The sequence below is a fragment of the Dipodomys ordii genome, unplaced genomic scaffold (assembly GCF_000151885.1).
Source record: "Dipodomys ordii isolate 6190 unplaced genomic scaffold, Dord_2.0 Scaffold14, whole genome shotgun sequence".
In the NCBI taxonomy this organism is placed as follows: Eukaryota; Metazoa; Chordata; class Mammalia; order Rodentia; family Heteromyidae; genus Dipodomys; species Dipodomys ordii.
The window spans coordinates 13,632,143-13,651,390 of NW_012267230.1; the positions used below are offsets into that span (position 1 = coordinate 13,632,143).

Genomic DNA, 19,248 nt, shown 5'->3' on the forward strand with positions numbered 1-19,248 from the left:
AGTTCAAGCCCTAGTACTGGCTTAAAGAGTCTAGGGAATTTTTCTGCCCAGGCTGGCTCTGAATCACGATACTCAGATTTCAGCCTTCTGAGTACCTAGGATTATAGGCATGAGCCACTGGAGCCCAGCCACCTCTGCCTTTTGTGGTTATTTTACAGAGGAATTTTCTTTTTCTACCTAGGCTGGCTTTGAACCAGCTAAGATTACAAGAATCAGTGACTACTGCCCTGTACTTTGTAAGACAAAAATCTTAACAAAAAGAGCTGTTAGTAAAACAGATTACTCATAACAGATCTCATAACCATAATTAAAAGGCAGAAAATCACAGTGACATAGGGATTACTAAGCTAAAGAACCTTCAGCTGGCTTTCTAGGGACACATTCTAGAAACTCTAGCTCTTCACTGAAGTTTTCAAGTATTAAAGAGGTAATAGATTATTCTGTATTGTCTACATGAGGAACTTTAAGAGGTGTGCTATTTACCTTCCTCACTGTAGAATATTCTCAGAACACAGCCTCTCCAAGCTAACAGTTACTTAGTGATGACTCAATATCTACATGAATGCCATGTGACTATTAATTTAAATACACATTGTAAGTATCTGCACTGCAATTATGCGTCTTATGACATGGAGAGAGAATTTTCCCAACAGGAAGTTTCTAGAAGCTGGGTGCAATACGTCTAATAACAGCATGCACACAAATCTTTTGAACAAGCAGTCTGCATACTAAACTGTTCAGTCTGCAGTAGGCATCCACAAAGGTAAACTAAAATGAGCCAAGGGAGAAGTCTACTGGCCACATGGAGACCAAGAGGCAACACATGGTTCAGCCAAAACTCCTAACATGTACAACTAAGAGTAAATCCTGGATCTGCCCTATCAGTTGGATGACCCCAGAATAGCTACTTAATTTCTGTTTTTTTCTTGTAACAATTCTGCATAAGAATTTAAGTCACCCAAATGCTAGAGGGGATGTGGAGAACAAGGAACTCTACTCCATTGCTAGTGGGAATGTATACTAATACAACCACTTTGGAAAGTAGTCTGGAAGCACCTCAGAAAGCTAAATATAGACCTCCCCTATGACCCAGTCATAACATTCCTAGGCATCTATCCTGAACAACAGGAACCAATATACAAAGACACATGCACCTCCATTTTTATTGCAGCACTGTTCACACTAGCCAAGATCTGGAAACAATCCAGATGCCCCACTACTGATGAGTGGATACAAAAATTGTGGTACCTATGTACAATGGAATACTATGCAGCCATTAGAAAGGACAAAATAATGGTATTTGCAGGGAAATGGGTGGAACTAGAGCAGATTATTTTGAACAAAGTAAGCCAAGAACAAGGAGACAAATAGCACATGGTCTCCCTGATATGTGGATGCTAAAGCCAAAATACAAGAAGATATGGCAAAGTAACAGGACTCAAGAAACAAAGGACAGCCACCCATTTTGTCATATCATTGCTAAATGACTCCATGTTCTAAGCATATTATGGTAGATATACGCACACAACAGAGGGAAGCTAGGAGGAGGAATAAAGTGGGAACAGACCACATAAGCAAAAGGAAAAATGTAAACATCACCTGATGTGGAAAAAATAACCTGTATTGTCAAAACTCATAGAACTCACAAACTGTATAGACCATGATAATGACAATTTGCCTTGTAAAAGTTAAAATGTGTTTGTGACTTTAACTAAGTATCACTATTCCACAATACTGTGAAATGTGTGAAATTTATGTAATCACCTAATCTCAATAAAAGAAAAAAAGTGAGAGAAGGGATGGGTTAGGAGAGATGGGTGGCAATGTTGTCAGACACTTTGTACTCATAATACTGTTTTGTAAAATGGGAACTTCTTTGTACAACTACTTAAAGATAACAAAAAAATAAAAATAATTTAAGTCATCAATTTTGCATAAGAATTAAGTTAGGGGCTGGGAAGATGGCTCAGTGGTAGAGCTCTTGCCTTGCATGCCTGAGGCCCTGGGTTCGATTCCTCAGCACAAAAAAACAAAAAGAAAAAAGCCGGAAGTGGCGCTGTGGCTCAAGTGGTAGAGCGCTAGCCTTGAGCTGAAGAGCTGAGGGATAGCACCCAGGCCCAGAGTTCAGGCCCCACAATCGGACCCCCCCCCAAAAAAGAATTAAGTTATAAGATTTGACTTAAATAAGTTATTTAAGTCACGAGACTTAAATGAATTCAATGAATTATGAGACTGGAATGTGTGCTAACATACTCCTTGTAATCCCTGCATTAGGGAAGCAAAGGTAAAGAAGATCATGATTTTGAGGCCAGCCTTTGTAGGATGGAACCTAAAACTAGGAGAAATCTATCATTTATCAGTCTGGTATCGGACTGCTAAATAGGCTAAGAATCAGAAGAACTAAATTGTACTTACTGAGATTTTAGGAGAATTTCCAGACACTCCAGCTTCTCTAGAACTCCTAGTGCTTGGCCACATCTGTCTTTCTGCTAGTAACTGAAGATAAGAGTCTCACAGATTTTTCTGTCCTGGCTGGCATTGAACCGTAATCCTCAAATCTCAGCCTCCTGAGTTGTTAGGATTACAGGCTGGGTCTCTTAGGCCTGTATGTCTTAAGAGAAGCAGCAGTAGGAAACTGGTCCTAGATTATACACGATAACAGGAGCTTTCTGGCTCCTTGCATACCTCATTTCCAAAAGTTCAACAGGACCTTGAAAACTTCATGACCTCCCAAAAAGCACGTAGTTTCTGTGTCTTCAACTCCTTCTACCCCCAACCATTCTTCTTGCCTTTAAACCTTATGTGATAGCCATAAGGGCCTTTCCTGATAGCAGAACTGAGCCTTAAACACCTCTGCCTCAAGACATTATCAGTGAAGGTGCAGGGGCCTAAGGCAGTGCCACCTTTCCTGGGAATCAGATCAAACCACCGCATCCACATAGGAACAAGCTGTCCTTTGGACTAGCACTAATGCAAGCCCATGACAGCTGGTGTTCTGAGACAGTTGTGTTCGTTTACGAAGGAATGTCCTTGGGTCTGCCTTTCACCCAAATACCTCCCTGTGAAGGTGGGAAGAAGAGTATTTACCAAAACAGTCTTTAGCTATTTCTGGTGGTACTAGAGTCTAAACTCAGGGCCTTGCACTTGTAGGCAGGCAGACTACCACTTGAGAGCCATGACCCAGGTGTTTGAGTGGTGTTGAGATTCAACACAGCTCCTCACACATTCTAGGTGTGTGTGTGTGTGTGTGTGTGTGCGTGTGTGTGTGCTTGAATTCAGACACTGTCCTTTAGTTTTTGTACTCAAGGCTAGTGTTCTTCCGCTTAAGCCACATGTCTACTTCTCTGGCCTTGACAGCTGCACAAGCTAGTTTACTTGGATCGCTGCCTCATCTTTCTTTTTATGGGCTTCAGCTTGCATGTGCATCCAGTTCTCATGGCATAGAGGTTTCTAAGAAGACAGAGCTCAGGCTGAGAGTCTTAGTATTACTATACTCTGTAGATTTGTACAGTATTTAGAATTAAAAGTAATGAAAGGCTGGGAATGTGGCTTAGTGGTAGAGTGCTTGCCCAGCATGCATGAAGCCCTGGATTTAATTCCTCAGTACCACATAAACAGAAAAAGCTGGAAGTGACACTGTGGCTCAAGTAGTACAGTACTAGCTTTGAGCAAAGAAGCTGAGGGACAGTGCCTAGGCCCTAAGTTCAAGCCCCAGTAGGAAAAAAAAAAGTAATGAAAATGGTGGGGGAAGAGTGTCATGTATTGCCTCACCCCTATCTCAAATAATTAAAAAAAAAAAGGCAAATTCAAAGTAGGAAAGCAGTCAGGCACTGATGGCTAATGTCTGTAATCCTAGCTACCCAGGAGGCAGAGATCTGAGGACTGAGGTTCAAACTCAGTCCAAACAGGAAAGTCTATGAGACTCTTATCTCCAATTAACCACCAGAAAGCCAGAAGTGGCTCTGTGGCTCAAGTGGTAGAGCATTCATTCACCTTAAGCTAAAGAGCTCAGGGACAGGGCCCACACCCAGAGTTCAAGCCCTATGACCAACCAAAAAAAAAAAAAAGGAGGAAAGCATAATCTACAGCAGCTATCACATACCACTTTTCTTTTTTGGGCTCACATACTGTCTTCTCATAAAGCTTTTCAAAGTTAGACAAATATGACCTTCAGCACAACATTTGGGAATTTTTTTAAAGTTAATAAATAACCAACTGTGTGATGGAGGAAGAATAAAGTTGAGTATGTGTGGGTGGTAGGGTTTGTTGTTGTTTTTGCTTTGTAATTTGCTAATTATTAGTAATTTGCTATTACTAAGCAAAAGGAAGGCAGGAATTTTTCCCCTTGTCTTCCAATATAGAAAGATAATGTAGCTCAGTGGCACAGAACTTGCCTGCCACACACAAGGCCCAGAAGGGATTTTGGTTTTGTTTTTTTGGGGGTCCGGTCGTGGGGCCTGAACTCTGGGCCTGGGCGCTGTCCCTCAGCTCTTCAGCTCAAGGCTAGCGCTCTACCACTTGAGCCACAGCACCACTTCCGGCTTTTTTCTTTTTGTTTATGAGGTGCTAAGGAATCGAACCCAGGGCCTCATGCATGCAAGGCAAGCGCTCTACCACTGAGCCACCTTCCCAGCCCGGGATTTTGGTTTTGTTTTGTGTTTTTTTTCATCACATACCACCACACACAGAAAAGAAGGAAAGGAATGAAGATTTATGTCTTTCAAACAGGACTTAGAGGGCATCTGGACCCTACTTCCCTCTATTTCCTTTCCTTATCTTCTTTCCAATACAACTACGTGGGACCCTACGTGGGAACTCTGCCTGCTCACTGAGTCTTCCCTGTTCCCTCTTGCCCCTCTGGACTGCCTTGGAAACAGTTCATCTGCCTCAGCACACAGTGATCTTGCTAGAAAACAGCTCAAATATCTATGGAAGCGGATGGCTAGTGGGGGAGTGACATCACATACTATCAACATTATGCTCATGGGCTCTGTGACTACAAAGAAGGCTAAGACTGCACTTTGGATTTCAAATAGCACTTGCCCACCATGTATGAGGCCCATGAGAGAAAGATAAATGGAAAATCAGAAAAAGATAAACAGGCACACCACTGTATAAACACTAATTGTACAATACAGACAACTGTAGTAAAGACAAAGCTTATGTTCCAAATTTTCTAGAACAATTCTGTTTTGTTTTTAGTTTGTTTTATGCTGGTACTGGGACTTAAACTCTGGGCCTGGATGCTGTCCCTTAACTTTTTCACTCAAGGCTAGCACAGTACCACTTGAGCTACAACTCTACATCCAGCCTTCCTGTCTGGGTTGGCTTCAAACCATGATGTTCAGATCTCAGCTTCCTGAATGGCTAGGATTTTAGGCATGAACCATTGATGCCCGGCTTCCAGAACAATTCTGATTTCAAATATCCTTTTCCACCAGTTTCTTCACTACAACTGTACATTTGGATCATGAGTTTTTTCATTTTTGGTAGGAAACATACAATCATAACAGCTACTTAAGAGGTAAGCTGATCAACTAAATCAACAGAAGTCAAATAGCATATAATAATAAAAAAGAATAAACAAACCAAATAGCATGATGTAAAATTGTTTTAATCATGCTAGCACCTTCCACAGTACCAGCACAGTGCTTTAATAAGCTCTTAAGTAATTGCAGGATTGAATATGAAATGTAATAAACCAGGCGCTGATGACTCACACCTGTCATCCTAGCTACTCAGGAGGCTGAGATCTGAGGATTGCAGTTCAAAACCAGCCTGGACAGAGCAGTCTGTGAGATTCTTATCTCCAATTAACTTCCAGAAAACTGGAAGTGGTGCTGTGACTCAAAGTAAGAGCTCAAAGAGAGCACCCAAGTCCTGAGTTCAAACCCCACAACTGACCAAAAAAAAAAAAGCAATGAAATCAGAGTCTCCTAAAACTAAGACAGCTAATCAGGAGAAAGGTAGAAACCCAGAACACTTGAAGAAGTTTAGGCAAACCAGTTACAGGACACTGGTCTCTGTTGTGCCATCCTTCTCCAAGGCCCTTCTCAAAGTTACTGAAAACTATGACAATAATTAGGCCTGTGATACTCCTGGGAAAGAAATAAATCTATTCCTGTGACAAAAATTAGTTTTCCCACTAAGCAGAAAGAAGAGACTATCTTCCCAGTTGCTCTCTGGCACACAAAGTGACAGCACAGTTATCATCACACAATTACCTCTTTCTTCTCTCCCTGTAACTTTCTTCATGTATCTTATTAACTTATATCTATAAACTCTGTCCATATAATCAAGGAAATCGCAAACAAGAGTCAACTAGAAACTCTTAAAAACCAGATTTCCAGTCCTACTCTCATATTTACCAAATAGGAGTTTGGAAACCTGTGTCTTAGATCAACCAGGCGCCAGAGACTTTAACATTTACCAAGTATTATCAGCTCCCCCCCTCCCCCCTTCTTTCTCTCTAGTCCTAGGGCTTGAACTCAGGTCCTGGGTACTGTACCCAAGCCAAATTTTGCTTAAGGCTGGCACTCTACACTTGAGCCACAGCACCATGTCTGGCCTTTTCTGTTTAGGTGGTACTAAGGAATCAAACCCAAGGCTTCATTCATGTTAGGTAAGCATTCTACCACTGAGCCACCTTCCCGGCCCCAACAGCCTCTTTTTTATTTTTGTGGTAATAGGGTTTGAACTCAATTCAGGAGCTTGGGTTTGCTAGAGCTACACCTTGAACCAGCCCCTTTTCCACTATTACTTGTCAAATAGGGTCTTGCTTTTGGCTGAGGCCAAATCCTCCATTTACGCTTTATGTATAACTGGGATGACAGGCATATGGCACCACATCCCACTTTTTACTAGCTGACAGTCCTTGATTTAAAATATTTGCTTAAAATAGTTATACCATTGTAAGAATAGATGGTTAAAATGGGCATGGTAATATACATCTGTAACCCAAGCACTTGGGGGGCTAAGGCAGGAGGATCTTAATATGGACATGCAAGGAGAAAAATGGTGAAATCCTGTCCCACTCCAGGTCAGGTGGTCATAACTGAAATTTAGATGTCATTTTAGATACGTTGGGCTGTTTATAAATGGCTTCCCTTTACAACAGCTATATATCTTGCCTCATAATAACCCCAAGTAACTACTCTTAGTTATTACTATTAATATTACTTTAATAAGAGTAATATTATGTTGGTATGTGCCTATAATCCTGGGGACTCAGAAGATGGATCCTGAGTTCAAAGTCAACCTGGCCAAAAAGATATCAAGACCCTGGTCCCAAATCAAAAACAAATGGCAGCTGGGCGCTGGTGGCTCACAACTGTAATCCTAGCTAGTCAAGAAGCTGATATCTGAGGATTGTGGTTCAAAGCCAGCCCAGGCAGAAAAGTCCCTGTGAGACTTTCACCTGCAATTAACCACTCAAAATCTGAAAGTGGCACTGTGGTCAAGAGGTAGAGCACTAGCCTTGAGCACAAAGAGGCTCAGGGACAGCACCCAGGCCCTGAGTTCAAACCCCACAACCAACGATAAATAAATTAATAAATAAAAAGGATCTGGGTTCAATTCCCTCTACCACAGAAAAACAAAACAAAACCCCACAGCTAACGTTATTATTAAAGGAAAGACTGAGAAGCCTGGCCCCAGTGGTTTATGCCTGTACTCCTACTCAAGAGGCTGAGATCTGAGAATCTTCAATGTCTTGTATACAAAAGGGAATGTGGTCTTGAATTTTCACTTAATATTTTTGGCAGAACTGGGGATCAAACCCAGGGCTTTTGGCATGATAGGTAAGCATGCTACTACTGAGGCACATCTCATCTCCAGAATTCTTGATTCTCCGTTTAGCTACTATCCGAGAAAAAGGCTATGTCGTTTATGTTTGTAACTTTTTAGTTAACTATGACCAGCAACGTAGGCAACTTATAGGTCAAATTTTTCATCTTTTTTTTCTCCAAGGAGTGACAAGGTGAGTTTTACATTTCATGTCAAAACATAACAATTCCAATTTCTAAAAGATCTGCTCTCTGTAGGAATTATATTCCAGTTTTTGGTGCAATCTACATGCAGAGCCCAACTGTCCTATAACAAGTCACCTACTTAAAAGAAATTTGAAAATGAAGGCAGCCCTAGGTGTCTTATTGAGGGGTAAGCTAAAGGTAATAAACATTAAATTTTATGTAACTCACTGGTATTGTCATTTCTAAGTAGGTCCTATTCTTGCTTCCTTTGACTCAAAGCAGCTCAACTTATTGGCCCAAGCAAAGGAAAAATGGAAGTCAAGTCATTCAAAGGGGAATCATAGGATTTACTCTTTATATCCCTAGCTGGATTAGGTCATTCAATGAACACAAGGCCCCCATATTCCCAAACCTACATCAGTGTTTTGGCTCTAAGACTATTTTTGGAAACTTTTTCCTTTTTTTAGTTGGTCATGGGGCTTGAACTCTGGACCTGGGCACTGACCCTGAGCTCTGCAGCTCAAGGCAAGAGCTCTACCACCTGAGCCATAGCACCACTTCTGGTTTTCTGGTGGTTCATTGGAGGTAAGAGTCTCACAGACTTTCCTGCTTGAACTGGCTTTGAACTGTGATCCCAAGTCAGCCTGGCTACACAGAACAGGCTCTATTAAAAAAAAAAAAAAAAGCAAGAAAACAAACAGAAAAGCCCACATACACACATGCAAGAGGCCCTAGATTCCGTCCCATCACCAAAAAATGATATACACTTGTTAATGAACACCATGCCAGAAATTCAAAGGCACAAAACCATTTTATATCCTTTTACTTGACAGGAGTGAAGGAAGACCACTTCAACAATGTAATCCATTTCCAATTTCTACAACTCCATTTAGGAAGGAGCACAGTATCTATCCGGAACCAAACTGCCGAGTTCAACATCACCTGTGCTATCTTCTTGATTGTGGGATGTAGGTCAAGTTACTTCCCATGAGTCTCTTGTTGATCTCCTTTTACAGACAGGAGAAATGATCAACTCACAAGATTTAGGGAGAGCTTGAGAGCAAGAGGTCTTGCTCTCAATTATAGTGCATTATAAAAGGTTACCTTTCAAACCCGGTCTTGTCCAGTTTATGGCATCATCAACAAAGCACAGTAAGAAGAACAGCCACCGGCCACGACAATTGGTCCTTCAGAACCAATTTAAGGGGCGTGACCCACAGACAGGCCTCATGCAAAGACTGTGCAAGGCGGTCCCGACAGCTTTTACAAGGCAATTAGGACGCCTAAAGCACAATACTCAGGAGGTGACTAGTGAACTCCTCATCCAGACTAACCAGCTTCACTTACAGGTCATTGCTCCTCTTGCTGAATTCTGCACTGAAGGGTACCAGTGGCTCATGCCAGTAATCCTAGCTACTCAGGAGGTTGAAGATATGAGGACGGAGGTTTAAAGCTAGCCAGAGCAGGAAAGTTCATGTGACTCTTCAATTAAACACCCAAAAGGTGGAGGTGGAGCTGTGGTTCAAATGGTAGAGCGGCCCCCCCCCAAAAAAAATAAGCTCAGGGGCAGCCCAGGTCCTGAGTTCAAGGCTCCAGGCCGGCAAACACACACCTACACACAAAAGGACACCGGAGGTCACCCCCAAAGTCCCCACGCTGATGCAAAGGGCGCCTCCCACGAGGTGAGTCACTACAAGGACGGAGCTTGCGGCCGACAGCCAGCGGGACAGCGACGCCGGGCTCCGGTCGCGGACCCCGGGGTCCCCTCGCCAAGCTCACCCAGGACGCTGCGAGGGCTGGGCCCCACGGGACATCAGGGAGCCGCTGAGGCGGCCCGGGCCCCCCCAGGAGAGGCTTCGTCCTCACCTGACACTCCCGCCGCCGCCCGGGTCCCCGCGGTCGGACGCTCCTCCGCCTCCCTCAGCGGCTTCCGGCCGCCCCCCGCCCAGCGTCCCCTCAGCCCGGCGCCCCGACGAGTTCCTGAGGAGCCCCGTCAGGTCAGGACCCGCGGGGTCCCGGCGGCGCTGTCCGAACAGACGACAGCAAGGCCAGGGAGAACGCGGGTCACTCACCCCGCAGCGAGTGCGCTCCCCAAATCCGCCAATCCCCAAGTCAGCGACTCCCTCAGCGGCGCCGCAGCCGAGCGGGCGAGCGACAGGACGGCGCGACGTGTGCACGCAGCGCGTGGGCGGGGCCTACTAGCGACACGCCCCCAAACACCACGCCACGCCCCCTACGAGAGGCGGGAGGCATTAAACAAGGACTGAGGTTGTTTCGCTCATTGGCCGAGCAGTCGTCTTGCCCGGGTAGTGGGCTCCGCCCCTCGCAGGGGAAAAACAAAAACCCCATCATCTTGTGGGTTATCTCAAAGGCTAGATTATAACTAAAACAGCAGCCGCTTTCTGACTTGACCTCATAACTGCAGTGCCAGGCTGTTCAAAAGTTGTTTCAATGTCTGCCTTGTTCCAGATACCATTTCCGGTGCTAAGAATCAGCAGTGCCAGCAAAACAGATGCTCTGCAAGATGACCTTGGGGGCTGGGAATGTGGCTTCGTGGTGGAGTGCTTGCCTAACACGCATGACACCCTGGGTTCGATTCCTCAGTAACACACACACACACACACACACACACACAGCCGGAAGAGGCACTGTGGCTTAAGTGGTAGACTGCTAGCCTTCCACAAAAGAAGTTCAGAGACAGTGCTGTAGACCAGAGTTCGAGTCCCAGGACTAGAAAAAAAAAAAAAAGATGACTTTGGTCTGGGATCTTGATACAAGTAAGGAAAAAAATAGTGATCTTAAGCCAACAGCAATAATTTTTTAGGAGTCATTTCAGAAGTTTGATTAAACACAAGACCTACCACGTAATAAAAAGGATTGTAATCAGTGCAAGTCCTGACAACTGCAAACGTGACTCAGGCATACCCAAGCACTGCGACAGGCCGGACTTTGGAGGTTAAGAGTCATAGCCACAGGCTTGGTTGGCGGTAAGAGAGAAAACGCAATGAGTTTTTTTTTTTCCTTTCCTTTTTTTGTTTGCTTTTTTCCTCCCGCCTCAGGCCGGGCAGCCTCCCCGACACGTGCACTAGAGGAAGAAGTGATTTGCAAGATTTTTCCAGGCGTGCGCAAACACGTTTGCATCCGGCCAGGATCCGGACAAACCATCTGGGCCAATATGTGGGGAAGAGCAAGGTCTGCGGCGTGTAGGGCCATGCTCAAGACAAGGACTGCGGGCGTCCAGAAGCCGCGAACTGGAGGGGGGGGCTTCTCGGGTACAACGCGGCCTACGGGGGCTCTGCCAGGATGGGTGGGAGCTGGAGTGGGTCAAGCAGCTCCTCAGGGCAGAACCACCCCTCGGCAGTGGGCTCTGCTGCAGGCTGGCGGGGGGGGGGGGGGTGCACCAGAGTCCCCAGGCAGGGCCCCGCCCAGTGGGCGTTTCCCATTGGGCAGCTGCGAGGGAGGCGGAGATCTCGCTTGCCAGAAAGAGGGGCGGTGGGCGTGTCCGGAAGTGGGCGGGCCCTGTGGTGGGCGGGCAAAGGGGGCGGGTTGCAACCACCAGCCCGCTCTTCTTTGGTGCGCACGCGGTTCTCCGGCAGTTCTGCATCCAGACCTTTGTCTATTTCCACTTCTGCAATCCCGCAACCTCAGCCTTGGGACCTCGCCCCTCGCCTGGAGCCCTTCATGGCGGACCAGAAACTGGTGGTGGTTTTTGGAGCCACAGGTGAGCCGGCGGGCCAGGCCTGCGCGAGCCACAGCTGCTCTATCCTGGGTCTGCAGGGACTCAAGGCGCAGAACTTGAGTGCAGATGACTTTTAGATTAAAAAAAAAGTTACATGTACAGGATACCAAATTGTATTTTCCTACGCCCCTCTTCCATCAATTAGCAAATTTCTGGGGTTACCTCCCAGTAGACACTATCTTGCCACCCCACTTTTCTTTTTGTGTGTTTGTATGCATGCATGCATATGTGTGTGTGTGTGTGTGTGTGTGTGTGTATTCTTTTTCTGTGCTAGGGGTCAGATTCAAGACTTACCACATGCTAAACCTAAATTCTTTCACTGAGCTACACCTATGAGGGATTTTTTAATGGTGTTTTTTTAAGAAATTAGTTGTACCAAATGGCTTCAGTTCAACATATTAACTTACAAGTAGAATAAGGATTTTATTTACTACTTTGCTTTTTAAATCCCCTGATATTGAAGGCTTGATCTCAGGGCCTTGTCCCTTGCTAAACTTTCTTCCTAGGCTGGCACCATACCTTCAGCGTTTTGGATTGTCTGCTCCTCCTGGCTCCAAACCTCAATTCTCAGATCTCATCTTTATGAGTAGCTAGGATTACAGCCCTGCTTGCTTGTAGGCTTTTTAAACGTGTTTTCTGTTCCAGGCATGGAACCCAGGGCCTGGAAAAGCACTACCCTGTACATGAAAAGAAAAAAAAAAAAGGTAGTATCCTCCTGACACTGAGGAGGCTGAGGCAGGAAGATAATACAGTTTGAGGGCAGCCTTAATTTCATACAGAGGCCATGCGACAAGAAACAAACAACCCCGACTAAAGAGTGTTGGGGTTGTTGAGCTGGGGATGTGGTTCAGTGTTAGAGTACTTGCCTAATAATCTTTTTTTTTTGGGGGGGGGTGGGTCCAGTTTGTGGGGCCTGAACTCTGGGCCTGGGTCCTGTCCCTCAGCTCTTCAGCCTACCACTTGAGCCACAGCGCCACTTCCGGCTTTTTTTCTTCTGCTTATGTGGTGCTGAGGAATCGAACCCAGGGCCTCATGCATGCAAGGCAAGCGCTCTACCACTGAACCACCTTCCCAGCCCACTTACCTAGTATTTTACAGACCATAGGTTCTATCCCCAGGACTGAAAAGGTAAATGTTATGTAAGTGAATTATATGTGAATACACCACAGCTCCTTGCTGTGGTGCAGCAGTCGCTTCTGAGCTCTGCTTTCTCAGGACTGTCAGTAGTGACTCTGGAAGTTTTCTGACTCTTCACAGGTGCCCAAGGGGGCTCAGTGGCCCGCACACTCCTGGAAGATGGAACATTCAGGGTTCGAGTAGTGACCCGGGACCCTGGGCAGAGAGCAGCGAAGGAGCTGAAACAGCAGGGTGCAGAAGTAGTACAGGGAGACCAGAGTGATGAGGCCAGCATGGAGCTGGCTCTGACTGGGGCTCATGCCACCTTCATCGTGACCAACTACTGGGAAAAGTGCAGCCAGGAACTGGAGGTCAAGCAGGTGAGGGCAGATGGGAGAGGCGTCTTTGACCCTAGTTGATCTGCTTTGCTAGGAGCCAAGCACTGCAGGCCTTCCTCTTCTCAAACCACCTGTAACCTTTAGCACCAGAACCCTGGGAGGCAAACTACGTGGAGACCACAACAGAGTGGACAATCTCTGGGTGAAACAAATTGTGTGTGTGTGTGTGTTGACTCTGGGGCTTGAACTCGGGACCTTGGCACTGTCCCTTCGTTTTTTTCATTCAAGACTATCACTCTACTACTTCAGCCATATTTCCATTTGTGGCTTTTTAGTGGTTAGTTGGAGATACAAGTCTTACAGATTTGCCTTTCCAGGATGGCTTCAAACCTTGATTCTCAGATCTCAGCTGAGTGGGTAGGATTACAGGTGTGGGCCATGGGCACCCAGACAAATCTCATTGTAGTCCTTGAAAACCTGTGTGAGCATCCAGGATCTACTGTGGTAAATGACCATATTTGTGGTCTTTTTATTTTGTTTTTTTCTTTGTTGTTGGTGATGGTGGTCATGGGGCTTGAACTCTGGGCTTGGATGCTGTCCCTCAGCTCTTCAGCTCAAGGCAAGCGCTCTACCACTTGAGCTACAGCGCCAGTGGTTTAGTGGAGATAGGAGTCTCACAGTCTTTTCTGCCCGGGCTGGCTTTGAACCATGATCCTCAGATCTCAGCCTCCTGAGTAGCTAGGATGATAGGCATGAGCCACCAGCGCCCAGCCATATTTGTGTGGTTTAAAATCACAGCATACTCATACTCCCTCTCCAAAGGCCCTAGAGGGGGAGAATCTTTCCTCACCTCTTCCACCTTCAGTAGCTCCAGGCATTCTTTGGCTTGTGACTGTATCACTCCAACTTCTGCCTGTCTTCATATGGTCTCTTCATGTGTCTTCTCTTATTCCCTTTTTTGAGTTGTTTTCAAGATAGAGTCTTGCTTTATGCCCAGGTTGGACTGTCATCCTATTTGTGCAGGTGTGCACTTAAGCACCAAGTCACTGTGCTTACCCTATAGCTTAGGAGGAAAAGTCTGCACTACCAGTGCCCAGCCATTGTCAAGATGGGACTCCTTCTTGACTTCATGAACTCCATGAGACTTCATGAACCTTTTTTGCCCAGGCTGGGCTTGAACTGAGATCTTCTGATCTCCATGTCCCAGGTAGCTAGGATCATAGGCTTGAGACACTGCAGCCAGCTTTGTTTTTGAGATAGGGTTTTGAACTAATTTTGGCCTATGCTAGCCTTTGACCATGATCATCCTAGCTGTATCTCCTGTATAGCTGGGATTCTTTTTTTTTTTGGGTCCGGTCGTGGGGCCTGAACTCTGGGCCTGGGCGCTGTCCCTCAGCTCTTCAGCTCAAGGCTAGTGCTCTACCACTTGAGCCACAGCGCCACTTCCGGCTTTTTTCTTTTTGCTTATGTGGTGTTGAGGAATCAAACCCAGGGCCTCGAGCATGCAAGGCAAGCGCTCTACCACTGGGCCACCTTCCCAGCCCAGCTCCTATATAGCTGGGATTCTAAGTGTATAACTACCATGCCTAACTCCTGACTTTTATTATAATTATTAGCATTATTAAATAGTTGTACAAAGGGGCTATAATCCCTTAAGTCAGGTTTTGAGTACAATGTTTCTTGGCCAATTCCCCCCCGCCCCCCCCCCGTCTTCATTTTCCCTGTCCTTTCCTTCCCAAGTTATATAATGTATATTGACTATAATGACTATAGTTACTCACCCTTCCTCTCTCCATTCCTGTGGCACCCCCCTCCCTGTGCCCATGTTTCAAAACATATTTTCACTTCCTGGTATTTGTTTTGATAAACAGTATTTATTTTTTCTAGTTCTGGGGCTTAAAGTCAGGGCCTCTTGCTCAGCTTTTTTTTTGCTCATGGCTGGAGCATTATCACTTGAACAATTCCTCCAGTTCTTTTTGCTGGTTAACTGGAGATAAGAGTCTTATGGGACACTATGTTGAAAAATGAACTTTACAACTTGGGGAGGGGGAGTTGGGGAGGTGGAAGGGATGGTAGGGGAAAAACAAAGAAGGTAACAATGCTTGATAGGAAAAGTACTCATTGCCTTACTCATGTAACTGTAACCCCTCTGTAGGGTATTTTTACAATAAAAAATGTATTAAAAAGTCTCATGGATTTATCCGTCCAAATTAGCTTCAAACTTCAGTTCTGCATAGCATATGGAATTATAGGCAAGAGCCAGTAGTGCCTCTTTGACTCTTGTAAGGACACTTGTATTGAATTAATGGTTAATCTAGGATGATCTCATCTCAAGATCCTTGGTGACATCTCCAGTGACCCTCTCTCAAAATAAAAAATCCTTACTTAGGAGGCTGAGATCTGGGATCGCAATTTGAAGCCAGCCTGGGCAGGAAAGTCCATGAGACTCTTATCCCCAGAAAACCAGAAGTAGCGCTGTGGCTCAAGTGGTAGAGCGCAGCCTTGAGCACAACGAGGCTCAGGGACAGTGCCCAGGCTGAGTTCAAGCCCCATACCAACAAAAATAAATAAAAGATCCTTAGGTTTCACAGATTTCTTTCAGAGATGGTCACATAATCTTAACAGCCAGGCTCATTGCTGAGTTTGACCAGTGGGGTCTTAATCTTGTGATCTCTCCTGTCCACCAGGGAAAGCTGTTGGCAGATCTGGCCAAGCGCCTGGGCCTCCACTATGTGGTCTACAGTGGCCTGGAGAACATTAAGAAGCTGACGGCAGGGAAGCTGGCAGCAGGCCACTTCGATGGCAAAGGGGAGGTGGAGGAATACTTTCGAGACATCGGCGTTCCCATGACCAGTGTGCAGCTGCCCTGCTATTTTGAGAACCTCCTCTCCTACTTCCTGCCCCAGCGAGCCCCAGATGGAAAGAGCTACTTGTTGGGTGGGTTCCCCCACAACTCACAGTTCTCACCCTGTGAAGCTGCAGGTGTAGCTGAGAGGTGTAACTTGTCATTAGGGTAGTCCTGGTGCAGGCCCTGACTCTCTCTCATTACGTGCGAGCTCATCCTCATGTGCAGGCACTAGCACTGGCAGAGAGCTAGGGGAGCCCTAGCCCATGGAAAGTAGAATCTGGAACCACTAGTAGGCCACTGGCATGGTCCTTTGTAGTTTGCAGAACTATTGCCAGGAATTTATGTCTCTTTGTTGGGCTCCATCCCCCTGGGTTCTTGGGTGATTTGGACAGACCACTTTTCCAGGGTGAGGAAGACTGGTGGATGCTGAAGTGCTATTGTCATCACACCTGGACGCTGACCAGGCTGATGGATGCAGGTTCCTAGAGGACTGACTGCTGAGAAAACCAGTCCCAACCCCCACAGAGGTACTCTGTCCCTGCTAGCACATCTCTCTGTCCCCACAGACCTACCCATGGGTGACGTCCCCATGGATGGCATGGCTGTGAGTGACCTGGGTCCTGTGGTACTTAGCCTGCTGAAGAAACCAGAAGAGTACGTGGGGCAGAACATCGGGCTCAGCACCTGCAGGCATACTGCCGAGGAGTACGCCACACTGCTCACCAGGCACATCGGCAAGACTGTACACCATGCCAAGGTGGGCTGTCCCCTCCCCAGGGCTGTGTGTTCCAGCGCCTGCCAGGCAGGGCTACTTGAATCCCAAAGGAACTTTTGGGGGTTTGTAAGAAAGGAGTCTGTAGGGTTTATGCAACCCTCTTAACAAGGCAAATCTAAATTCATAGTCAGGGTGAATGTCTGTGTCATGCTGTTGCTGGGAGCTAAGTGTAGCCAGAGTGAAATTTTTGCCTTAGAGGTTTTGACCAAGGTGGGGGATAGAAATTTCTGCAAGAATGGACAGCAGTCCTGGCTGGACAAAGGCCTGACCTGTCCTCTACTGTGCCTGAATGGGTAAAACAGGAAGTTCCCCTACCCTCACTTTTCTCACAAACTTTCATGCCTTGGCTGGCTTTGAACCATGATGCTCAGATCTCAGCCTCCTGAGTAGCTAGGATTACAGGCGTGAGCCACCGGCGCCTAGCTCCCTCAGGCTTCTTGTTCAGACCCCTGAGTGCCTTGTTTCTTTTTAGAAAGTAGGACCTACTACTCATGTAAGAAACTGAAAAATACCAAGTTTTTGCAGCTCCCACTCAGACCTAAGCAGAACCACAGAGGGAAAAGGAGGGATGGAGGGCCCAAGCTTCTAGATTCACATCCAGGTTCTAGCCCTAATCCACCAATGTGTGAGCATGGTAAGTCCCTGGCCTCCCTTATTCATAAATGGGTATATACAGTCTATCCCCATGGGTGGCTGAGGATTAACATGGTAGTTTGTGTTAGAGCTTTCTTAGCACTTTCAAAGGAAACTTTGAAATGGACACTAAGGAGTCAAGTTACATTTTTTTTTTTTTTAAGAGGGCTTAGGTCAGGGTTGTGAAGATTTGAAGATTCACTTCTGTAGGGAAAGGCAACCGTTTTGACTTTTGAGCTAGAAAGTGATGTTGCATTTTCTACTGTTTTGAAAGGCTTTCATTTTATGATTTTGAAAGAAGATCTAAACCAACTAATATCAAATAGATCTCCAGGGATACTGGCTTCCAAACTTTTTATCTTTCTAGTACAAAATTTTCACATGACTGCAGACTATGGCCAACAGCGACTGGGGGCAGGGTGGGAAGCAGGTCTAGCTTCTCCCCACATTGGAGACAAGATGGAGCAACATGGGTTTTCTGTTTCCAGACAACTCCTGAAGACTATGAGAAACTTGGCTTCCCTGGGGCCCGTGACCTAGCCAACATGTTCCGTTTCTATGCCCTGAAACCCGACCGAAACATCGAGCTGACCCTGCACCTCAACCCCAAGGCCCAGACCCTAGACCAGTGGTTGGAGCAGCACAAAGGGGACTTTGCCCGGCTGTGACCGGCCTATCTGGAAGCCCCTCTAGTGTGTGTGGGGAGGCTTTAGAGGCACAATCATCTGTCCTGTGTACAAGTTTGTTGTTGTTTTTTTGAAACAAAGCCATTGTTCTTACAGATGGTTTCAAAAAGAAAAGGGCTCTGTCTCTGGGACGTGGGTTGGAGTGGCAGCTGTTGGGCACCGACAGCATGAAAAACCCAGCAGGAGACATGAAATGGCTGGTGTGGGAAGATACTTGTATCTCTCTCTTCCCTGAAATAAAGGGGAAATGGGAGAACTGGCTAGCCAGAAGGTAACTGCAGAGAAGAATATGTTAACGTTTACGTGTGGAGTATTCCACCCTGGCCAAAAGGGACGCCTCAGACTAGCTCCCACCATCCTCGGTACACAGATGTTAGATGTGCACTAGGCACAAAGAGGAGCCTCAGCATCAACAACACCCTGTACGCACCCCTTGCATCTCCAGAGCCAGTGGCCATCTGCACATTTATTTTGAATAGTGACAGACTTGGAAGGGAAAGAAAAAATTAGAAACCCCTCTCCTTTTCCCTTTCTGTGCATCTGATATAGCCCAAGATGGACAGAACTTTCACAATAGTCAGGAGGGTGGGAGGGAGGATGGCAAAGTTGTAGACCACAGGACAATGGTGCTGCCTACAGCGAAGACCATTGTGGTGAACCAACTCCAACTTGGCTCCTTTTGAAGAACACAAGTTACCTGCTGAGATTCCATGATCAGTGAATGTTAACCTGTGTATGAGTTTGTGTAATCACTATCAAACTCCACCCTGACCTATGAGCTGAGGTATAAAAGGAGTAGCATCCCCATGAGATTTGTTCTACATCTAGAAAACAGGCATTTCCTTGACACAAAAAAACAACTTATACCCTCTGCCTTTAGAAGTTTATATGGTGAGAAAGCCAAATAGAAACAGAGTAGACACAGTTGACACCAGGGCTGCAAAAGACCAGGCCAGAAAGCCGGGCACCAGTGGCTCATGCCTGTAATCCTAGTCATTCAGGAGGTTGAGATCTGAGGGTTGCAGTTCAAAGCCAGCACAGGAAGGCAAGTCTGTAAGACTCTTATCTCCAATAAACCACTAGAAAACCGGAAGTGGCACTGTGTTCATGGTAGAGCACTATCCTTGAGCACAGAGGCTCAGG

At 46.1% G+C, this 19,248-nt stretch overlaps 2 protein-coding genes across 3 annotated transcripts in view; one reads left to right on the top strand and one right to left on the bottom strand.

Annotated features, from left to right (window-relative positions):
• Positions 1 to 10,128, bottom strand: part of Hmox2 (heme oxygenase 2) — an 18,856-nt gene extending 8,728 nt beyond the window's left edge. The window contains exon 1 of the mRNA XM_013011765.1: positions 10,043 to 10,128. The gene's annotated coding sequence lies outside the window, so the exon portion shown is untranslated. The remainder of the gene's footprint in view (positions 1 to 10,042) is intronic.
• Positions 10,129 to 11,544: 1,416 nt separating this feature from the next.
• Nmral1 (NmrA-like family domain containing 1) lies at positions 11,545 to 18,436 on the top strand. 2 transcript variants are annotated; one of them, XM_013011437.1, is made up of 5 exons: positions 11,545 to 11,691; positions 12,967 to 13,205; positions 15,851 to 16,100; positions 16,578 to 16,768; positions 17,908 to 18,436. In XM_013011437.1, exons 1-5 carry the CDS (start codon positions 11,652 to 11,654, stop codon positions 18,085 to 18,087), a joined length of 900 nt encoding a protein of 299 aa, XP_012866891.1. In that variant the 5' UTR covers positions 11,545 to 11,651; the 3' UTR covers positions 18,088 to 18,436. The 2 variants fall into 2 exon arrangements, with proteins under 2 accessions (XP_012866891.1, XP_012866892.1); XM_013011438.1 differs by having other exon boundaries at positions 16,578 to 16,775; positions 17,847 to 17,959.
• The last annotated feature ends 812 nt before the right edge of the window (positions 18,437 to 19,248 follow it).